Source organism: Peromyscus eremicus, chromosome 11, assembly GCF_949786415.1.
Source record: "Peromyscus eremicus chromosome 11, PerEre_H2_v1, whole genome shotgun sequence".
NCBI lineage: Eukaryota > Metazoa > Chordata > Mammalia > Rodentia > Cricetidae > Peromyscus > Peromyscus eremicus.
The window spans coordinates 60,107,162-60,123,409 of record NC_081427.1 but is presented as its reverse complement, the minus strand read 5'-3'; the positions used below and the strand labels follow the sequence as shown (position 1 = coordinate 60,123,409).

Below are 16,248 nucleotides of genomic sequence, written 5' to 3'. Positions count from 1 at the left end.
ACTTATAAACACTTGATTTTTGACAAAGAAGCCAAAATTATACAATGGAAAAAAGAAAGTATCTTTAACAAATGGTGCTGGCATAACTGGATGTTTGCATGTAGAAGAATGCAAATAGATTCCTATCTATTGTCCTGCATAAAACTCAAGTCCAAGTGGATCAAAGACCTCCACATAAATCCAGTCACACTGAACTTGATAGAAGAGAAAGTGAGAAGTAGCCTTGAACACAATGGCATAGGAGACCATTCCTAAATATAACACCAGTAGCACAGACACTAAGAGCAAAAATTAATAAATGGGACCTCCTGAAACTGAAAAGCTTCTATAAGGCAAAGGACACAGTCAATAATACAAAACAATGCCTACAGAATGGGAAAAGATCTTCACCAAACCCATTTCTGACAGAGAGGTAATCTCCAAAGTATATTAAGAAACTAGACATCAAAATACCAAATAATCCAATTAAAAAATGGGTACAGATTTAAACAGAAGAATCTCAAATGGCCAAGATACACTTAAAGAATTACTCAACATCCCTTAGTCATCAGGAAAATGCAAATCAAAATGACTCTGAGAAACCATCTTACACCTGTCAGAATGGCTAAGATCATAAACGCTAAGGACAGCCTACATTGGAAAGGATGTAGAGTAAGGTGAACACTCCTCCACTGCTGGTAAGAGTGTAAACTTGTACAGGCACTTTGGAAATTGGTATGGTGGTTTCTTAGAAAATTGGGAATCAATCTACCTCAAGACCCAGCTATACCAATCTTGGGCATATATCCAACGGATGCTCAATCATACCATAAGGACACTTGCTCAAATATGTTCATAGCAGCATTATTTGTAATAGCCAGAACCTGGAAACAACCTAGATGTCACTCAACCGAAGAATAAAGAAAATATGATATACTTTGGAGTATTACTCAGCAGTAAAAAAACAATGACATCATGAAATTTGCAGGCAAATGGATAGAACTAGAAAAAATCATCCTGACTGAGGTAACCCAGACCCAGAAAGACAAATGGTATGTACTCACTCATAAGTGGATATTAGATGTAAAGCAAAGAAAGGATAACCAGGCTATATACAATTCACATCGCCAGAGACGCTAGCTAACAAAGAGGACCTTAAGAGGGACACACAGATTTTCCCGGGAAGAGGAAATAAATGAGATCTCCCTGGTAAATTGGGGGTGTGGGCAGGGTGGAGGGGATGAGGGGATGGGAACATGAGGGATTGGGTTGGTCAAGTTAAGGGTGGGATGAAGTGGGAGAGTATGAAAGAGATAACTTGGGGGTTAGGGAGAAACCTGGGGCTAGGGAAATTCCCAGGAATGCACAAGGATGACCCCAGCTAAGACTTCTAGCAATAATGGAAAGGGTGCCTGAACTCGCCTTCTCCTGTAATCAGATTGTTGACTACCCTAATTGTTAACAAAGATCCTTCATCCAGTAACTAATGGAAGCAGAGGCAGAGATCCACAGCCAAGCACTGGGTAGAGCTCCCAGAGTCTAGTTGAAGAGAGGGAGGAGAGATTCTATGAGCAAGGGGGTCAAGATCATGAAGGGGAAACCGACAGAGAAAGCTGACCTGAGCTAACAGGAGTTCACTGACCGACAGCTAGGAAGCCTGCACGGGACCTACCTAGGGCCTCTGCATGTGGTGACAGTTGTGTAGCTTGGTCTGTTTGTCACACCCCTAGCAGTGGGATCAGGACCTGTCCCCGGGATATGTGCTGGCATTTTGGAACCTCTTCCCCATGCAGGAATGCCTCCCCCAGCCTTGATGCAGAGGGAGGAGCTTGGTCCTGCCTCAATGTGATATGCCATGCTTTGTTGACTCCCAAGGGAGGCCTGCCCCTTTCTGAGGAGAGGGGGAGTAGACAGAGAGGACAGGTGGGAGGTGAGGGGAGGGAACAGGAAGAGAGGAGGGAGGGAAACTGTGGTTGGTATATAAAAATAAATGAAAACATTTAATAAAAAAATTCACCAGCAGTCAAGAAGACTTATAAAAATGAGCAGGAATGACACACAACACAAACAGGTCTACCAGAGCTTCAGATACCTGAACTGACAAAGACTTTAACTTAACTGTGCCTACTCATGTCCAGAGAAACTGCACAAGGTTTAACAGAGGAAAAACAGTATCCCCATCTTACACTCTGATGACAATCTTAACTTGGTGCAATGGGCCAAACCTCATAATCATCTCTGTGTCCTTTTTCCACGATGGCAGTTCCAGTCACAGCAAATACCTGAAGGTGTCTTAAAGAGGGATGAGGGGGTAGGAGGGCACACTCCGTTTCAAATGGGAAGAGCTTGCATAAACAGACACTAAATGTCTCCACGTCGTTCAGAAACAGACCACCAGGAAAAGCTCACTTCACTACTGATGCCACAAAGGGATAAGGGACTGCAGATGCTAAGTTTTCATAATAATACATGATAAGTAGGATATAAATCTTCCGTGTTCACTACAGTGAAGATTCAGCTACACAGTGTTTACAGGTAACTGACAAGGCAACACTGTGTAAGTCTGGAATCCCTTTGATATGAGAAAGAGCTAGGTAACAACTGAGACACAAAGAATCTATTTTAAACATGACTGTGTGACCAATAATGTAGATGTATTCTTTGCAAGTGGGCAGTAAAATAAAATAATATACTTCAATTAGAGAACATAGCTTATATACTCAAGCATCCAACTGTCTCTCACAAAGAAACACTGTACACTAAACAACCCTGCTCTAGTACCCTCTATGTATTGCAGATCATAAGACACTTGCATATATATTTGAAAAACTTGACACAATACAAAGAAGAAACCAAGATATGACAGAAGTAAGGAAAGCCAGACTGTCCACTAGGAACTTCAGGCCACAGGCCCAGCCAGGGAGCAGCCTCCCAGGCTTTTCTTTTAGTCCTCACAATAAGCCAGACATTGAATAGTCTCTTAATTTTTCTGAGATATGTAGCTTCATTTACAAATGCTTTTGAAAGACAACAACTTATTGAAAAGATAATATACTACAATTAGAGTTATTTAAAGTTAGATCTATTAGATTCTAGCATCCTTTATGAAAAGGAAAATGAGGAATGCTGGGGTGCTCAGAGGCCAATGAAGAACAGTGGCATGAATCCAACTCTCAACGGGGGGATCAGGAAAGTGCACAGAAACCCGAGACAGGATCTCTCTCTTCCCAGTCCCTTGTTCATACACAAGCTTTTATAACCGTAGTTTTTAAAATTAAGATGAAATATGCTATAAAGTTTCCCAGAGCAAAAAGAGTCCTCAAACTTCATTTTAAAACTGTACATAAACTTAAAAGCTCAAGTGTAACATTTACTTCTAGAGTACTCCAGTCATCTGCATTTGACTCAGTCATAAAACAAGGAGGAAAGAGTTGGTTTTTCAAACTAAGAGATGTGTGATATCTGGATTTAACAAGAGTGTAACACATCTGAACAACTGCAATATTTTATAACAGTAATTGTCAGATTAATGGGATACTCTCATTGGACCTGAAACCATGCTAATTGACGGAAATGAAAAACTCTATTACCTGCAGTAATTTCCTTGCTTAGCGACCTTGGCCAGAGAGAAAATGCAGTCAACAGTTGCTAGGTGATTCACGGCCTTACACAAAGTGTGGTAATGTTCACCAAAATTCCTACAGAAAGAGAAACAAGATGAGCGGGCTGATTTCCTGCCCCAAGCCAGCTGTGCAGCAAGCAATCCGTCTACTAGCAACATAAGCACAAATGAAATGAGCCAATCTATCTAACAAGTACGGGAGGGGACAGTGGACTGATCTACCTTTCATGATAAAACAACTGGGTGCCGAGTCTTCAGCCACTTTGTTTGCCTAAACAAAGCCTAAAACAGCCTGATATGATGATGTCAACATAGCATATTATATTACATATATAACTATATACACTATAGTCACATTTCATCTGACTGTGACATTTCACTTCAGGAAAGAAATTTCAACAGAGAATTCAGTTCCCTCCCACAGCATCAAGGACTACTCAGGTGAGCCCGCTTCCCCAGGCACTCTTCCTTATAGCAACACCCAAGTCTGGAGTAACTGTCTCAGTGTATCTCACATAGAACTGGCAGAACTGTCTGTCAGACTGACCTAGCTTTTGTGGTCATTTGAATAGGTATGACCCCCATAAACTTGGGGTCATATGCTTGGCCATACGAGGTGGCACTATTAGGAGACATAGTCTTGTTGATGTTGGTATGTCCTTGTTGGAAGAAATGTGCTAATTTCTGTACATAGTTAGAGGGAAAAAAAAAGAGTAAATTGCCTGCCTTTTTCATAAAGTCATGATGCAACTCGGACACCCCTTACACAAACTGGAGAGGAAGATGGAGCGGGAGGTGTCACACTGAACACCTTTCTTGAAAAATATTTATGTAATATAATGTGAATTTCAGAAGTGCTGAATGTCAGTCTACTTGCTACTTAAAAATATTTGCAGTATTTCCCAACTTATAAAGGGCATCAGGTTAGATCACTCTAATGATCAGTTCTTCCTACATATTTTTGTCTTACTTTTAGAAAAAGAAAATCTCTGTTTTCTGATTTGTTTTATTATCAAAAGAACTCTATTGATGTTTTCTTTCTTTTATTTTTATTTATTTATTTTTTTGGTTTATCAAGACAGGGTTTCTTTCACTATGTAGCCCTGGCTGTCCTGGAATTCACTCTATAGACCAGGCTGGCCTCAAACTCAAGAGATCCACCTGCCTCTGCCTCCAAGTGCTGGGATTAAAGGCATGCACCACTACTACCTGGCTTATTAATGATATTTTCATGCAACTTTATTTTTACTATTATTTGTAAACTAAGAATTGCATTCACAGTATGCTTTATACATATTTATCTGAGTAGACAGAACATATATATTAATTAGCCCATTTCCCCTGAGTTAAAGTTCATCAAAATAAGTGAAAGGAATTCCACTAGTAGTGTAAGAGTTAGTGCAAATTTCAAACGCACAGTGGTTATGCCCCTCCATCAGCTGGACCCTGGTAGGTCAAAGCACATGCTTGAGTATGTGACGGTCCAGCACAATCCATGCACATAACCTCCCTCCCGCTGTGAGAAACTGACTTCTTAAAGTGCATCTCGCTTTATTCACTTGTAAATTATGTTCAACGATGCTATTTAACGCCACAGGGCTCAGAAAGGAGGAGTGAGTGACTTCATCTAAAGTCTCACAATCACATGGAAGTTGATGAACATCTCTTCCCAACTTCAGAGCAGAGTCGGTGGAAATGAGCTGGGCTGGGAGTGTTCGCAATGCAGGAAACAGCAGACTACAAACACTACTGTTTCCCCAAGAGCTGACACACAGCCTGCTGCCCACCAGTGCCTAACACTGCCAATATGAACGCATGACTGTCAATCAATCCAGATGTGAGCCACTCTTCAAGACCAAGGCCAGGACTCTTCCTGCTGTGGGATGGTCTGTATGTCAAGTGTGTTGCTGATTGGTCAACAAATAAATCACTGATTGGCCAGTGGCCAGGCAGGAAGTATAGGCGGGACAAGGAGGAGAATAAAGCTGGGAAGTGGAAGGCTGAGAGAGACACTGCCAGCCGCGCGATGAGAAATGGCATGTGAAGATGCCGGTAAGCCACGAGCCACGTGGCAAGGTATAGATTTATAGAAATGGATTAATTTAAGCTGTAACAACAGTTAGCAAGAAGCCTGCCACAGCCATACAGTTTGTAAGCAATATAAGCCTCTGTGTTTACTTGGTCGGGTCTGAGCAGCTGTGGGACTGGCAGGTGAGAGAGATTTGTCCTGACTGTGGGCCAGGCAGGAAAACTCTAGCTACATCTTCCAAAGGAAATTCGGTATCTTAAAAATGAAGAGCATGGCAGATTATTCTAGATTAAAACTGAGTAAAGAAGCATGACCAAATGCAATGTGTAAGAGTTAATTAGATCTTTTCTTTAAAAATTGGGACAGGGAACACTGAGGACACTCAAATATATTTATTTTTCAGAAAGATTTATTTATTTTTACCTTATATGTATGACTATTTGTCTGTATGTGCACTACATGCATGCATCAAATATATTCTTAAATAGTTAAATTTTCCTAGATGTATTAATGGTGTTAAAATTCCTTGTTAGGATATTGTCATTTTCATGCATGTATAAGTACTTGGGATGAAATACTATGAAAAACTTCCAAATAACTCTGGAACAGAAATATGTATGTATATGTATTTTTATATAGATGTACATACACACATACTAGAGACAGAAACCAAATGAAGCAAAAATTTGCTAAATCTAGATGAGGGTACATAAATGGTCATTACAATTTAAAAAAAAATGAGCCGGGCGGTGGTGGCGCACGCCTTTAATCCCAGCACTCGGGAGGCAGAGCCAGGCGGATCTCTGTGAGTTCGAGGCCAGCCTGGGCTACCAAGTGAGTTCCAGGAAAGGCGCAAAAAACCAAAAAAAAAAAAAACCTTTAAAAAAAAAATGAAAACCTAGAGGAAAATACACAAAATATTAAAAATTTAGGAAAAAAATAGATGAAGATAATCAAGTCAAAACAGTACCTATGCAGTGCAGAAAGGTGAGAAGGGTAAATTCCAAGGAGGAATTTTTTAAAAAAATGGCTCTACCAAGCGTCATTAGCCATAAAATACAATCCTGCAACAGTGAAGTATATTGGTCTCTCTCATCAGACTATTCGAGCTTACGTCTCGAAGGACTGAAAATCCCCACTCTTCTAGCAGGTCACAGCAGCAATCTCTACTGTTTTGGATGCACAGATTCAGAGCGTACTGTTCACTGCGAACTTACTCTAGAAAATCAAGCCATTCAGCGCTGCAGTCAAGGACTAGCTGCTCCCGGAGCTGGTTCAGACGTCTGTAGTTCTCTACAATAAAAGGAGGGTGGAAACGGCTCACAGCTTTTGTGCTACAAGAGGAAAGGAAAAAACAACACACAGGAAATCAAGGTTATAAGAATCAGTGCTGCCATCATCTCAGAAAATTAAAGCGGTTATTATTCACCGATGAGCCTTGAACACGAACAGCTGTAAACAGAAAGCATTCTTTAACTATGGTCCCGAACTTGACTCTCAACAATAGGACTCTGTTCAGAAAGCTTTTAAAATGTTCTTAAAATTTCAACTGTATGACAAAGTCAGAGTTGAAACTTACTTCACTGGTAAAGGCTTTTTTTTTTTCTTTCTCTCATGCTAAATAAAAATGTTTGCTTAAAAACACTGGGAGAAAATGCAGTTAAAAAAAAGATGTGTGAAAGTAAGATGGATGCATTGGTGGAGGTCGTATTACTTCTGAGATTTTATACTTTTCTGTTCAGCATAATTCAGTACAAAAAGAAATATATAATGCATCACAAAGAAGGTCAGAGCATGAATTCAAAATTTTAAAACTTTCAAAATTTTAGTGGCCCTGAATGGGAAGAAGTCTCACAAGCTCCCCTAGGCTTGAACGTAAGCTGTCCTCTCCATCAAGAAGGGGTAGACAGTATTGGGGAGCTAGCTCCTCGGCCAGAGATACTAGGCCAGGCCTTGACCAGACCACGCATCTGATGTCTTGTCCAAATGGAACAGACCTTGCGTGGGCTCCACCACAGCAAAGACTGTAGAGTGCCTCCTCACAGGCACGGCTGAGTTCACACAGTGTTTAGCAGAGTACCCTTTACGGGGACCCAAGAGTGGATGCTACTTCTGTTGAATGCTAACAATGGGAAATATGGTTTAGAAGAGCTCTTCAAGGCCCTGAGTACTCCAGTCTTTGCTTTCCTATGTCACACTGCCATAGTTCTCTCTAACTTAAGTGTTGGACACTGAAGGTCTAACTGATGGTACTCTAACTCACCCTTATACCAAGGCTCTGGTAGCCAAACAACAGACCAAATGGTAACGGGCCCTCGCCAGTTCTGTCACGGCGGGTTAGGAGATGCTAGCATCCATATTTTGCCTTGCCAGTTGCTCCTCAATTGCACGTTCTAGAGTTCTAGGCAAACATTTTACCACAGCTTTTTCTTCTACAGTTGTTTAGCCAGAACCTCAGTTTCTGTTCTACAGAATAATATGGGCATTAGTAACGTCTTTTTATAAAGTGCACTTTCATTCATTAGCTGTACTACAGGGCAAAATTCAACACAGGGAAGGATGCTCCAAGGATGGGAAACATCCTCCAAGTCAAGACTACTCACATCTACAGCTTCAGTGGCATAAGGGGAAAAACAAGGTATTTGAATTCAAGAAACCCATGCTTGTGCTTAAAGTAGCTGTTGCCATGGCAATGGATAATAGTTACATTATTTAATTAACATAAGAAACTATTAGCCATTACGTCACCATGTCAAAATTTCCCTCATCCTTAACATAAGAATCCCTCCACTCCACCACCAGCCAGGAGTCTCCCCAATATTATCTTGGGTAAATGTTAATATTTTCATCCCCAGTCATACAGAGGCAGGAAGAGCAGTAAGGAAGAAGTAGTATGCTATAGTCAAAAGTGCACACTTCTCCTGAACCTGTCCCTCCAAGAGACTGAGAAGGACAGAATGTGGTTCTCTAGTACTGTTTTCATTTATATTCATCAGCTCATGATATAAGTTACAAAAAGAAGTAACTATTATAACTGCATGCCAAGGAAAACACTGAGAATAAAGACACACGGAGCTCGGTGAGGGAGAAAATGAGATTTCAGCTTCTTAAAAGAAATGTCAGGGACAGCATTCATCAAAAAGCCGAAAGCACCACATTCATCTTCCAGTTGAGCATTTCTCAACCTGATACTCACAGTCATGGGGCGAAAGAGTAATTGACAAAGGGGAAATGTACTAAAATATGGTCTTCAATATTTTTAAATGAATGACAAAAATAGCTGAAGACAAACATCTCTTTGGTTCAAAGTTCATAAGAAAATCAATGGAGGAAAAGTATTCTTGCTTCAAGAACATGGTGGCAGTGGTCTAGCATCTCAGATACGCATCATAATTCATGCTAGAAGTAAAAAAAAAAAAAAAATGCCTTAAACTTACCTTCCAACCTTCACCCAGTCAGCTGGGATGCAAGATACAGCCGAGTTCTTCATTTCAATCATAAACTAAAATAAATGCAAATGAACAGTGAGATATTTAAATGGGAAGCCACCCACAGCATATCATGAGGCTTCTTGGAAACTGTGTGTGACAATTTAATAAACATTATTCTAAACATTCAAAATAAATCCAGTATTATTCTTGGGAGAGTTTGGGTGTTTTCTAATAACTTCTTTCATTCATTACTATCCATGTATCTTAAGAACTCTGTTACTCAGTAAGATTAAATTTGATGAAAGTGTGGGGTGTTTGTGCTGGGGTGGGGGAGTGGGGGGTGTATGGGGTGAGGGGGCAGTGTGCACGCATGAGCCTATGCATACAAGCGGGAGGCCAGAAGAAGATGCTGGTTCAGCTTTCTGCCCTATCACACTCTCTGTTCTACTTCCCTGAGGCAGGGTCTCTCACTGAACCTGACACTCTTCTGTTTCAGCTAGACTGACTACCCAGCATGCCTCAGGCAGGGATCCTGTTGTCTCCTCCCCCACCACATGTTTGGAACTACCCTTTGGAGCAGAACAGGTTTGATGTCTGGTCCCCCCCACAAGAAGCCATCAACTGCCAATCATTCAGTAAGGAGGGTTGGGGCCTTATGAGCCACACCTCCATCCACAGCTGGCTGCTAGCCGTCCAGAACACCGCACTTCTGGTCTGGTCTTTCCATACAGCACTCCTGTTCTTTTCGGCCCCTCTTCTGCAACATTCCCAAGCCTTACAGCAAGACTGCCTCCATATATCCAACCGTGCTCCCTCTGTAAGCAAACTTCTCAGACTTGAGCCTCATCTCCTTTGTAGGTGTGTCCTGTGCTCGAATCTGTAGTTTGTTCAGATACACTTTCAAAAATCTATACTCTACACAGTAAGATCCAGAAACTCTTGGATTAATTCTGTGATAGTTTCATGAGGTTTTTCATTTGTCTGTTTTATGATATGCATATAACTTTATATTTGTCATGTCTTTGATTTATTTTTACATGAAAAGAAATATTTAGTTTTTATATTAATGGTTAATATTTATTAATTTCCACACCAAGCAAATTTTGAAACTAATACATGGTATCTTCATATATAGAAATTGATTAATACAGTTTCAAATCTCCCATACTCAATTTTATAGTTGAGAATTAACAGTCTAAAAATGTCCCTGTAGTTACAAAAATTGGAAACAAGCCAAACTTTAGATATATTATTGATGGAAAAAATAAAACTACTAAGTATACTAAATAATTCTTCCATTCAAAAATGCTCTGTGAAGGCACATTGGCATTTTATGAAATAATTCTGAGAGAGCTATGTCAAAGGCAAATATCAAATTTCAAGGCTACAGGAAGAAAAGATCCTAACCCGTGGGAGTTGGTGGTGAAGGGCTGGTGAACATTTTGAAAAGCCCATAAAAACAAGGTGTACCACGAGAATCACGGTGTAGCTATCAAAGGTCCACTCTAGGGACTGGCAGGGCTCCATCGTGACAGCCATGGCTGGCATCATTACCAGGCTTGCTGAAAATCTTTCCTTGCCTTTGCTTGTTTTATTTTGTTTTTAGATACATGTGTCTTATTTAGGGTTTCTATTGCTGTGATGAAACACCATGACCCAAAAGCAGGTTGGGACAGAAAGGGTTTGTTTGGCTTACACTTCAGCACTGCTGTTCATCACTGAAGGAAGTCAGGACAGGAACTCAAACGGGGCAGGAACCTGGAGGCAGGAGCTGATGCAGAGGCCATGGAGGAGAGCTGCTTACTGGCTTGATCCCCATGGCTTGCTCAGCCTGCTCTCTTATAGAACCAGGACCACCAGCCCAGGGATGGCTCCACCTACATGGGCTGGACCCTCCCCCTTTGATCACGAATTGAGAAAATGCCTCACAGCTGGATCTCATGGAGACATGTCCTCCACTGAGGCTCCTTCCTCTCTGATGACTCTAGCTTGCGTCAAGTCGACACACAAAACTGGACAGTACAAGCTGTAATCCAGACTGATCTCAAACTCTTTGAACACTAAACTGCGCTCCTCCTGCCTCTGCCTCCCAGTTGCTAGACTTCCATCACACCGTCACTGCCAGGCAGGCTGCAGACTTCTCAGCTCACTCTAGCACCTGCCTCCTGTTTACTTCAGCATCACATGTAACCCACTCCTCCTCTCCCTCACTTTTTCCTTCCCTTCCCTTAGGAACTTGAAATGTTTCTTATTCACAAGCTTAACAGAGAGACAGACATGTTGTAAGCGAGGGCACAGAGAAACCACCAATCTGACAGGCCCGTGGGCGGGAAGAAGGTTTTTATTATAAAAAACGGGAACAAGGACCAAAGCAGCCATGACTGCCTTTCTGGGGCAGAGAGGAGAGCGCAGACTGGCAAGAGTGGGTGTTGGCTGTTCACCCCAAGTCTACCGGCCCTGCTGTGGGTAGATATTCCCTTGTAAACTTTGTATAAGTTTATACAAAGTATATACTTACGTAAACTTTGTATAACTTAGTATATACAAAGTATATATTTATGTAAACTTCGTTAAACCCTCAAGGCATGCAAGTGACCAGGCCCTACCTGAGGAGATCCAGCAGCCAGGCCCTATCCCCAGACTTCCCTAGTGGCATTTTTTTTTTTTTTCTGAAAACAACTCTGAAGCAGGAGAGTGGTCAGGTCCCCAACCCTACAAGAAAACAAAATCCCACCAATCTCTGAGCTTGCCCCAAAATCAGGCCAAATAAGCCTTCCAATCCCAGGACACCCTTGAAAACTCCCCTGCTCCTCCGCCAAGGAACTATATTAAACTCCTAAACACCCCCCCCCCATTCTGCCCAGCTCTCTGCTTCTTCTCTCCTGAGCTCAGGCAGCAACACTCCTGGGTCATCCGTCCCCCCCCCCCCGCCCCGCCCCAATAAATCCCTTGTGTGAGGTTTGTTGTGCAGCACAACTTTGTGATAGTCCTTGGCTCCCAACTGCCAAGACACCTTTCCATCCAAGCTGTAACATACATACTGGGGGCAGAGAGAAGAGCAGGAGCAGAGAAACACCCCTGGGTTATAAAGAAAAACTAGTAGAAACTAGGAGCTGCAGGGGTGGAGGAGGGGAGCCTATGAACTGGATCAGCCTGGAAGTTTAGGGTCGGGGTGGGTGTGGAGGGAGGGGTCTGGTGGTACACACCATAGGCACATGTCAGTAAGCCAAGTGGCTCTTCCTGGCAGACAGAAACGTATTTCACAGGTTCCTGTGGGATGATAAGAGAGGACTTTTATCTCTCTGCCAAAAACCCTAGAGTCCAGTTGAGCAGAGCCAAAACTGTCATTATGGATCAAGTCAGTGGGCCTGCCTTTTTTGGGATGCTTGGGGTTTTTCCCTTTGGACCTGTGGTGGTTTGAAAGAAAACGGCCCTCAAAGTGAGTGCACTTTTAGGAGGCGTGGCCTTGTTGGAGGAAGTGTCACATGGCGGAAACAAGAGATATAATTAAATATTCAATGTCTGTTTAAATACTCAAAAATATTTGTGCAGAGTTCGGAGTGAAACAGGCTTTGTGAAATCTCTGCTGAGCAGAGCAGCCTCAGAACTTTAGCCAGAGATGGATGGGCTAACTTAAGTCAGGGGTTAAATCTATAAAATGTACATGGTCTGGAGCATTCTGATAAGCACACTATTGTTCATCCTAATTCCCTATTTCAAATAGCTATATAATTGGCAATCTTTCACTAACATACACAAAGCAATGCAAATGTTAAGACACATGATTTGAAAATGATGTCTGTAATGTATCTTCAACAGGTAACAGGGCACATGTAACATCAAGCTGCTTGAATTTATTGAAAGATTAATAAAACGTTATCCCAATTTCTTGTCGAAACAGGTAATTATGGCATATTTCCACGGGAAAAGACAGAATGTTTTTAATAATGATATCTACAACTGTCAAGTCCAAAGCCCCTCCCTCTTGCCCCAAAGGCAATGCTGGTGACACTGTCCTAAACAGAAGGACTCTGGCCAGGTAAACAGAAGGACTGTTGCCAGGGAAACAAGCCTAAAGGTTTCTGTTTACTGAAAAGCAGATCTCTTAAGGGGGTTTCTGTTCAGCAAGGACCACCCTCAATCCTCCAGGAACCTTTAGGCTTGTTTAAGCTCCCCCACACATCACCCAATTCCAACAAGGGACAGCACATAGTTCCCATCAACCTTGACAGCCGGTGTCAGCTCAGACTCCCACCCCGCTGATGTCATATAAAATCTGCTTACTTTGGCCCATTTTGCTCTTCTCCGACCTTGGCCATTTGAATACCAATAAATCTTTCTTTGTGCCCATGGAGGGGTCTAGTTTGGTAGTTTTTCTGCACCACTGCTTATAACAGCCTATCCAGAGATTTTACTTATATTATGAAATAGCTTTTCTACTCCCGGCAAACTGATATAAAATGAAAATATGTTTGACATTACCTCTTGTCCTGATACAGTCACATATTGCAAAGAAGGAAGTTTTAGTATTTTTCGTAATTCTTGTAAATGCATTTGGATACTCTGAGTAACTTCTTGAATTTCATCTTTCCTCTTTTTTATTAAAGGGAAGTCAGTCAGGTCTTTGAATAATTCAGTTTTATCGCCAACTCTAAAATATGAAAAGTGCAAATCCGGATATTGAAGCGTATTAATTAGACCAGTTATCAATTCTGTAGCATGATGAAATACCAACAGACTGGAACTCAGGAAAACGAGGTTCTAATTCCAGCTCTGCCACTGAATATTTATAGAGACATTCCTTAACTTGCGACAAAATCATTTTTACTTTATTCACAATTTGTATGGTAAAACCAAGAAATAAACTATCATGTCATTTGCCTACTCAGAAAATAACAACAAAGGTAAACTCAGCTTCCTGTAAGATACACCACAAAACCACACCCTTAAAAGGACAACTGCAGATTCTACACACAAACACAATCACCCCTGGCCTCTAGGAAATGGGGACAAGGGCCATCTGGCACCTGCTTTGGGGTTAATAAACTGCTGCTACTACCTGGCTTTAGTTTTATCCTTTGTCATCTGATACCTGGGGAAGTACTTCATCTGTCCTAGATTGTGAACTGCCTGAGTTTAGACAACTATAAATGTTCCCAATTACATATGTACTCAAGCAACTTCCCACACCAAATGGCAAATACACTGGCTGACGGTCACTGGTGGGAGGAAGTGGGAGTCTGCACTTACTTGGCAGCTTGTTCATTCAGTATCTTTAAGTAATGTTCCACTGGACTGAGGAGCTCAGGAATTTCTAAGATGAGTGTTCGGAGTAAGTCTGACTGTACGTGGGAATTAACAACAGGCATTAACGCTTGAAGCTCTGCCTTCAGGTGACTCAGGCTTTTGACAATCAAGAAGAACTCTTGCGTAGAGCACTGGAAAAAGAAACATTTTTTAACCTAAAAAGCTGGATGTGGTGGCTCCCCTGTGACCCCAACATTCAGGAGGCTGGGGTGGGAGGGTGCTGCAAGTTCAAGGTCAGTGTGAGCTACACAGAGTCCAGGCATGGATTAAAAAGAAAGATAGCGCTGTGAGCCAGGGTGCAGTAAAGAACCTGTGAAATGGCCGCTCTGTGACTTGGGGAAAGGTTTTCATCGTAGATAAGAGAGAGAAAACATCCAGAAGCATCTGAAGGAGTCCAGACCAGAGAGGAAAACAAAATCCAGACTCCTCTTTCTTTGCGCTTTTTTTGGGAGGGGGGCTGGTTTTGTTTGTTTGTTTGTTTGTTTTGTTTTTTTAAGATTTATTTATTATGTATACAGTGTTCTGCCTGCATGTATCCTTGCAAGCCAGAAGGCGGCACCAGATCTCATTGTAGATGGTTGTGAGCCACCATGTGGTTTGGTTGCTAGGAACTGAACTCAGGACCTCTGGAAGAACAGCCAGTGCTCTTAACCTCTGAGCCATCTCTCCAGCCCCTTTACCCGATTTTAATTTGGCCCTTTCCGTTGGTTTACTGAGGACAGGTGGCCATCTGACACTGGGGCCCTGACTGTTTTGAGGCTTAAGGAGAGCATCAGACCAAGAGAGGCACTCCGGGAGAGGGGAGAGCAGCTGTGCCAAAGAGGCAGCTTGGGTTTTATAGGGCAGTTTTAGTTGGGCAAGGAAGCATTAAGGAAAAAGGGACTGTTGCAGGCAAGAGGTCCAGAACATCCAGAGAGTTTCCATTTCCCCAGAGGGCTAGGTTCCACAAAGGTCGTTCCTTGGTATCCCAAGTGACTCCATCTTTGGGCTGGGTTAACAGTTGCGAACCCCCAAGTTTGATAACCATCAAAAAAAAAAAAATAAACTAAAACTACAAGGCATTATTTGTCATTTGTTCACATGTCAAAGATGTAAAACAAACATCTTTCTCTACTATTAGTAGAAGCAACCTTTTTGAAGATCATATAGGTAGAGCCTCACAGCTATTAATAAGGGTCTTAGAGCATGAATAAACACCTTGGAAAGCCAGGCTTCTAGACTGAACTTCTTAATAGGAAAGAAATTACTATTCTCTTTCTCCTGAGACATACAAAGGACAGGTGATTTGTGAAGTACTTACCACAGTCATGATCAGCCTATTTTGCACAAAACTAGGGATCAATTTAATAACTAAACAAAAAGCAACCAAGTTAAAAATTCTACCTGTATTAGATCTTGAAAGCACGTAGGTAGAAAAAGAAATAAACTAAAGGGAAAAAGTTAATAAAAAATGAGCATCTTTTGGTTAAGGCAATTATGCTTCAAAGAACAGGCCACGGGCACAAGACACAGCACTGAAGGGTCAGAGCCTAAGGTCCACGTGTAACGTGAGGCTTGGGCTCAGCTCAGCCTGGCTAGGAAACTATTTACAAACAAGACTGTACAAACTCTCTTTTCTCAACATTGGTGAAACATCCTTATTCTTAAATGTACTTACCAACTTTAGCATCTAATATGGGTTCCTGTGACACGATTTTCTAAGATTTGACTTGGAAGTTTTAATATAAAAAGAAATATTTATTTTATTCCACATTAAGCCCACTTGGGATCTCCCATCATTGTCACCATAAAGCACCTCTGTGAAAATTCTACAACCACAGGGCCTAGGCTGCACCACAGAACTAGGACCCAGGATGTCACTCATCACTGGTGCGAACAGC

General features: G+C 41.8%; 1 protein-coding gene across 1 annotated transcript in view; it reads right to left on the bottom strand.

Annotated features, from left to right (window-relative positions):
* Positions 1 to 16,248, bottom strand: part of Msh3 (mutS homolog 3) — a 126,584-nt gene that overhangs the window by 23,438 nt on the left and 86,898 nt on the right. The window contains exons 14-18 of the mRNA XM_059276401.1: positions 14,312 to 14,499; positions 13,544 to 13,712; positions 9,068 to 9,132; positions 6,848 to 6,964; positions 3,574 to 3,677 (exon numbers count right to left, since the gene is read on the bottom strand). Of these exons, the coding sequence (XP_059132384.1) occupies positions 3,574 to 3,677; positions 6,848 to 6,964; positions 9,068 to 9,132; positions 13,544 to 13,712; positions 14,312 to 14,499 (643 nt within the window). The remainder of the gene's footprint in view (positions 1 to 3,573; positions 3,678 to 6,847; positions 6,965 to 9,067; positions 9,133 to 13,543; positions 13,713 to 14,311; positions 14,500 to 16,248) is intronic.